Raw genomic sequence first — 6,728 nt, forward strand, 5'->3', positions numbered from 1 at the left:
CAGAGGGAGAGGGAGAGCAACAGAAAAGAGAAAGAGAAAAAGAAGAGGGAAGAAGAGAGAGAGAGAGAGAGAGAGAGAGAGAGAGAGAGAGAGAGAGATAGTATCTGAGTGCATGCTATGGAGCCCATGTGGAGGTCAGAGGACAGCTTTATGGAGTCTGTTCTCTACTTCCTCCTTTAAGTGGGTTCTGGGAACTGATGAAACTCCAGTCATCAGCTTGAGCAGCAGCAAACCTTTATCTGTTGAGCCGTCTTGCTGGCCTCGGCAAGCCATTTTGATCTAGAAACCTGAGTCCATCTCATCTGGGAACTCTTGAGTCCTGTCTTGACAGTTTCTTCATTTACACTTTCTGAATCTATTATGAGTCACATAGCAGACTTCCTACAATACACCAATTCTCAATCTTTTTACTTTTTCTCTTGCAGTTTTCATCTCTGTTTTTACTTTCTGTTTTTACTGTCTTACTTTTACTTTCCATACATTCCTTAGATTTATCTATTTATTTATTTATTTATTTATCTATTTATTTATTTATTTTTCGGTCTTTTTGAGACAGGCTCCCTGTAGCCCCAGCTGTCCTGGGTCACTATGTAGACCAGGCTGGCCTTGAACTCACAGAGATCCGCCTGCCTCTGCCTCCCGAGTACTGGGATTAAAGGTGTGCGCCACCATGTCCGGCTTTAGATTTATTTTTTAATGTGGCTAATAATTCTAGTTTTCTTTCTTTTTAAGTTTTCTGTTATTATTAGCATGGATGCAACATCTTTTCTCTAAATTTACATACTATTATTTTGTGCATTTCCTTTTCAGTCTCTTTCTTTTGGTCTTTCCTGATGCATGTGATCATCTTCTCTCTTCCCATTTAGAAGGGAAACAACAGAATATTGTTTGGTAGCTGTGTTTATATGGACAAAACTCATCAATTAATGCTCACTGTGGTAAATATCAGGTGGATTTCTGGCATTCCACCAAGGTATCCCATGTTACTGTGTGCAGGGGCCCTTTCTCTGGTTGGCTGGTTTCTCTAGAAGACAAACCTCTTACCTTCTCACTTGACACATTTATAGTCAGGCAACGTCAGTAAGGAGGCCTGGCAATCTCACCCTGCATGTATGTGGACTTTGACCAAAGTTCCCTGTCTTCAGTTCAGAGCCTTAATTCAAATAGAAATGCCCCAGTCCAGAGCCTGCCTCTCTGGCCTTACTCCTCAGAGGAAACGCTTTAGAAATCATGCTGTGTAAGCAGAAAAATTGTTGGATGGACTAAATGGGCATAAACAATCTTAAACAATTCTTGTACTCTGGGCCCCATCCTGTACTCCTTTCCTACATATCTAGTTCCCGAGTCATTCAGAGTTCTGCAATATGCACTGTTTTGCTTATTTTCTCACTTTCAATCCCCTCTGTTTGGGGCTTAGATTTAATCTACTCATTCTACTAAATTGGTTACCACTTACTTAGCTGCTTCAAAATCTGTTGAGGCCTCTCAATTATTGTTTCTATATCTTTGGGATTTTTTAAAATGTTTTTGAAGTAAATTATCATACAGCAAACATTTCAAAGTAAATACAAATCTCTGGAGCAGGGATTCAACCATCATTTAAAAAATTACTCCTTATGATATGCACAAATTTCCTAGGCTCCTTTCAACCCAATCAAGATTAACCATCACTGTGATTCAGATTGTACTTACAGCAAATAAAGTAGATTCATAAGAAAAAAAAAGTTCACAAATTATGAGTTTACAGCTTGCTAACATTTTGCAAACTGAACACACCTTTGACACTAGCTGGCAAAACAAGAAACAGCACATGTCTGGCACTCCAAATGCCTCCGTGGGCTCCAGTCACGAAGTGCAATTACAGAACTCCTCTCCTTTGTTTTTTAGTGAGCTTCTCAAATTTCATCATTTCCCACTCAAATCCAGACCCCTCCCCTACCCATACCTCCCCCTATCCCCAACCAAACCCTATGCACTCTGCCATACATGCTGAATCCTATTCATTCAGGTGTTTGTACACAAATGTCCTTCTGTGTACATGCGTCCACTGGAGTGCAGTCAGCCCATTCAGTGGTCATATGTAAGTCATACTCTCCCTCATCCAGCAGCAATCAGTCTCAAATTGAGTTTGTTATCCTTTATGGTAGGAAGACTCCAAGATGACTCCCATGACCCTTATTCCTATGTTCACATTCCTATGTAGTAAAGGCTCCACCAGGGTCCTCATCCTGGGAATGTCTTGCTTTCCCTTCATACTGCATGTTGTCATCTGTAACAGTGGGTCTGCTGTTATCACTATCATAGTAGGCACATGGAAAAAAGCAGGAATGGATATGCCACATCTTGATTTTAAAACAAATACAATGATTTAAAGGTAAGCCTGCTAAAGACATTTCTAACAAGAAATCTCAATAATTGTGGAAAGTTACTAACAGCAAGAAAAAAGCACTATGTTAAACAATAAGGCCAGTAAAGGTTGATTCAGTTTCAATTCAGTTCCAGTAAGACCTTACAAGAACTGCCCTTGTTATTTTAAGTATAATCAATTCTTCCTACTTTTCTTCCATCAAAGGCCCCGAAAGCTGCAAGTGAGAAATAATTTCCTTACCTGGTCACAGAATCTACTAAGAATGGTGCTGGTGGGGAGATCAGTGAGAATCCATCTTTATTATCATATCCCTCTGTCCCTGCTGAAGATGTTCCACATCCTGTGAGCTGATTGGAGATGGTGGTGCTCTGCTGTGGGAGATGCATATCTTAACACAGAGCTAACAACACCTGCCCCATCAGTAGCTTCACATCAGCTACACTGACTATGGCATGAAGGAAGAGGACTTTAATGGTCCTGGTTGATTTGCTTACTTTTAAAACTACCCTCAGATTTTTGTTTTGTTCAAATCCTACAGCATTTACAAACAGAAACGTTGACCCACACATCTGAAGCCATTAAATTCAGTTAACAAAGCTTTGATAATGACACTGGCATTTATAAAAAAAACAAGGGGGCTGGAGAGATGGCTCAGCAGTTAAGAATACTGGTTGTGCTTGCAGAAGACCCAGGTTTGAATCCCAGCACCCACATGGCAGCTAACAACTGTCTGTATCTCCAGTCCCAGGGGATCCAACAGCCTCTTCTGACCTCCACGGGCATTGAACAACACGGGTGTGCTTACCTACATGCAGGCAATACACGTATACACATAAAATAAAAATAATAAATTAAAAAAAAGAAAAAAAACAGGAACTTATTTCTCAACTAATAACCAGAAGAAAAATCATAGATAGTAATGAACTTACTGGAATAATCCACCGGGGTGTGATCATGGATGATGAAGACACCTAAAACAAATTCCATATAGCTAGTTACTTTTAGGGAAGACTGGCTACTATCAAACTCATAACATTGTTTTTCTATTAAGAAATGCACTGCAGGGAATGCAATTCCCAATGAGCCTGCTTGAGCCAACATTTACTTTTTAATCAAAGACTCTTTAACAACATAGACAAAACACTTAACAAACTGTCATTATTTTGAAAATCCCATTAATCTGAAAATCTGAACTCAAGAATGCTACTGCTACTTTGAGGTCATTTATTATTCTTAAACATTTTTTTTTCCTCTTTTTTGAGACAGGGACTCCCCTGCAGCCTCAGCTGGCTTGGAACTCACTATGTAGGCGAGGCTGACCTGGATCTCACAGAAATCTGCCAGACTCGATCAAAGGTATGCACCATGATGCCTGACTATTCTTTTTATTCATTTATTTGCATGTGTATGTGCTCATGCATGCACATGTAATATGGTATACATGGGGAAATCATATGACAATTTGCAGGAATCAGTTCTCTCCTACCATGTGGATCCTGGGGATCAAATTCAAGTCATACACTCAGCAGAGGGCACCTTGTCACCCCGAGTCATCTTGTTGGCACCTTCCGGTTTATTTAATAGAACTTCCCCTCATTCCACACCCAAGTGTTCAGTTTCACATTTTATTTTCTAAAATGTGAGCTAATTGCAAATAATTACAGCCTTCTCGGTAGCACTGTAAACAATGGATTGTGACTAACCCAAATGAAGAGCACAAAGAAAGTACACAGAAAAGATCTGTTAGTACACAGGTCATTCTCCACCCTGCAGGCCTGAGGAAAGCAGCCATGAAAACAGCCACGCCATTCCTGATTCACACAGCCTCTGCTGCACTTTCTCAGAGTTTAGTTTTCTAGACCTTACTTGTATGTAAATTCTTACAATCTAATGACCCACTCTAATTTTATGGATTTTATAGATTAGTATTTGCACTAGTTGGTTTAGTTACTGACAGGAAAATTTTAATGTAAGTCCAAAATCTGAGTAAGTTATATAACTACCAGAGGAATGAAAATAGAAAGTGTGACTTTCCTACCATTGTTAAGAATATGCATTTAATAGTAGGAAATAGGAAGCAAAGAGAAAAAAAAAAGCAAAAAAAAAAAAAAAAAACCTAGTGAACACTGAACGGTTTGACAGAAATGAATCCTATAACCACCACAGTAAAAGGCTGTTAAACTGAGAGTAGAGAGATTCTCAAATTTAAGATTTTCAATACATATCCAACAACATACAGTTCACAAAAGGTCCATCTAAATCCTATGGCTACAGAAAGACAGAAAATAAGAGGATAAAAAATATTAGCAAGCAGGGGCTGGAGAGATGGCTCAGCCGTTAAGAACACTTGATTTTCTTGTAGAGGACCTGGGTTTGATTCCCAGCACCCACATGGCAGCTAACATCCATCTATAACTCCAGTTCCAGGAGATCCAATGTCCTCTTCTGGCTTCTGTGGGCTTTGCATGACATGTAGGCAAAACATTTATACACATAAAAAATAAAAATAATAAAAAAAGTAATTAGCAAGCAATACAAACTTGAAAGAAAGTTAGGGTATCAATTTTTCAATTTTTATCAAATGAAAGTGAAGACATTAAGAGAAAAAAAGAACAAACCACGTTTTTTTGCTTTGTTTTGAGACAGGGTCTCCCTGCAGCCCTAGCTGGCCTGAACTCTCTATGTAAGCAGGCTGCCTCTCTCTGCCTCCCAAATGCTGGGATTAAAGGGATGTGCTACCACATCTGGTGGTAAAAGATACTGTAAAGCGCTAAAAGGAGCTGAAGACAGTCTAAAAGTACAATCATGATGATCATATATATATATGTATGCGTATATATATATATAAAATCAGCATTATCTTCAAATTACATGAAGCAGTAATTGAAGGATCTAGTGATAGGTGATAAATGTAGTAATGTGACTGGAAACAGAGACAGCATACCCAGAAATTGCTAGATTATTCAGGAGAATGATGAGATGGACTAATGAGAGAATTCAGCAAGTTCAGCAGAAACAAGATTAAGAATTCAACAGTAGGAAATTAAATACCACCCAAAATACCAACAAAACTACAAAGTACTTAATATTTAATCCAATAAACAATATAGAAGACTTATAAAGGACATTTAGAGAGTCTAATAAGGATGAGAAAATGGGAGATACACTCATGAAAAGCAAAAATTCGCACTACAAAAATACTACTTATCACCAGGCATGGTGGTGCATGCCTTTAATCCCAGCACTCGGGAGGCAGAAGTAGGTGGATCTCTGTGAGTTTGAGGCCAGCCTGGTCTACATAGTGAGTTCCAGGCCAGCTGGGGCTACAGGGAGACCCTGTCTCAAAAACACCAAAACACAAACAAACAAACAAACAAATAAATAAACTACTTATCTACAAAAAAATATACAATCCATCAAGGTGTAAATAGAACTTGGGAGGAAATGACAAGCTGATTCTAAAATTTGTAAGTAAGAATATATCAGATATCAAAACATATTACAAAGCAAGAGTAACAAAAATACTATAGTATTAGAGTATAAAAAGAGAGCCCAATGGATCAGAGGCAGCATCACAAACTTAGAAAAAAAGGATGACTTAGCTAGTAGGTAATACTGGGAAAACTGGTCTTTTATGCAGATATATACAAAATTGGGTCATCTTAAGTCATTATCTGCTTTCCCCCCCCAAATAACTTTTACACTTTCCAAATAGGCTAAAAATAAAAATTAAAAAGCAAGTAAAATTGTATCTAAGAGAGAATGTAACTCTGTGATCTCAGGCATTGACAGATGAGGAAACATCTAAAAACCCTAGAAATCATGAAGAGAAAACTGAAGAACGTGTGACATCAGAATTAAAGGTTTCTGTTCAGTTAAGGGTGTAAGACATTGGTAGCCTCAGTACCTACCACAAATGATATGTGATAAATTCTTCATGTGTTAACACACAGATTAGGAGAAAATATTTTATGTTTTAAAAACAGTGCAGGCCTTTACTGGGGGAAGAAACCTGCAGAAAGGTTCTCTGCAAGAATCAGAGCCAGCTGTGCATTAACCAGCCAGGGTAGGTACAAGGAGAAGTGGGGAGGGAAGGAGGCTGAAAAGCTTCCTTCTTTGGCCCAAGATGAGACTGGCCATTGCTAGGAGTGAACAAATAATGATTAGTGAATAAAAGAATGCCAGATTGTGGATAAACATCCCTATGGCCAGCCATTATCAGGGGTCTTCAGAGAAGTAATCTCAAACTGAAGTCTGTAGCTGCTTCCCAAGTGCTGGGATTAAAGGTGTGTGCCACCACACTCGGCTTAACTTTATTTATTTATTTATTTATTTATTTATTTATTTATTTATTTATTAT

At 38.5% G+C, this 6,728-nt stretch overlaps 1 protein-coding gene across 4 annotated transcripts in view; it reads right to left on the reverse strand.

Annotated features, from left to right (window-relative positions):
- The window catches only part of Epb41l5 (erythrocyte membrane protein band 4.1 like 5), a 142,723-nt gene that overhangs the window by 6,290 nt on the left and 129,705 nt on the right, over positions 1-6,728 (reverse strand). For 3 of the 4 annotated variants that reach the window (XM_029562404.1, XM_008830872.3, XM_017797570.2), the window contains exons 23-24: positions 3,298-3,339; positions 2,609-2,739 (exon numbers count right to left, since the gene is read on the reverse strand). In XM_029562404.1, coding sequence (XP_029418264.1) covers positions 2,609-2,739; positions 3,298-3,339 — 173 coding nt within the window. The remainder of the gene's footprint in view (positions 1-2,608; positions 2,740-3,297; positions 3,340-6,728) is intronic. The other variant, XM_017797571.2, reaches the window with a different exon arrangement.

The sequence above is a fragment of the Nannospalax galili genome, unplaced genomic scaffold, assembly GCF_000622305.1.
Source record: "Nannospalax galili isolate Female #2095 unplaced genomic scaffold, S.galili_v1.0 scaffold633, whole genome shotgun sequence".
NCBI classification, from domain to species: Eukaryota; Metazoa; Chordata; class Mammalia; order Rodentia; family Spalacidae; genus Nannospalax; species Nannospalax galili.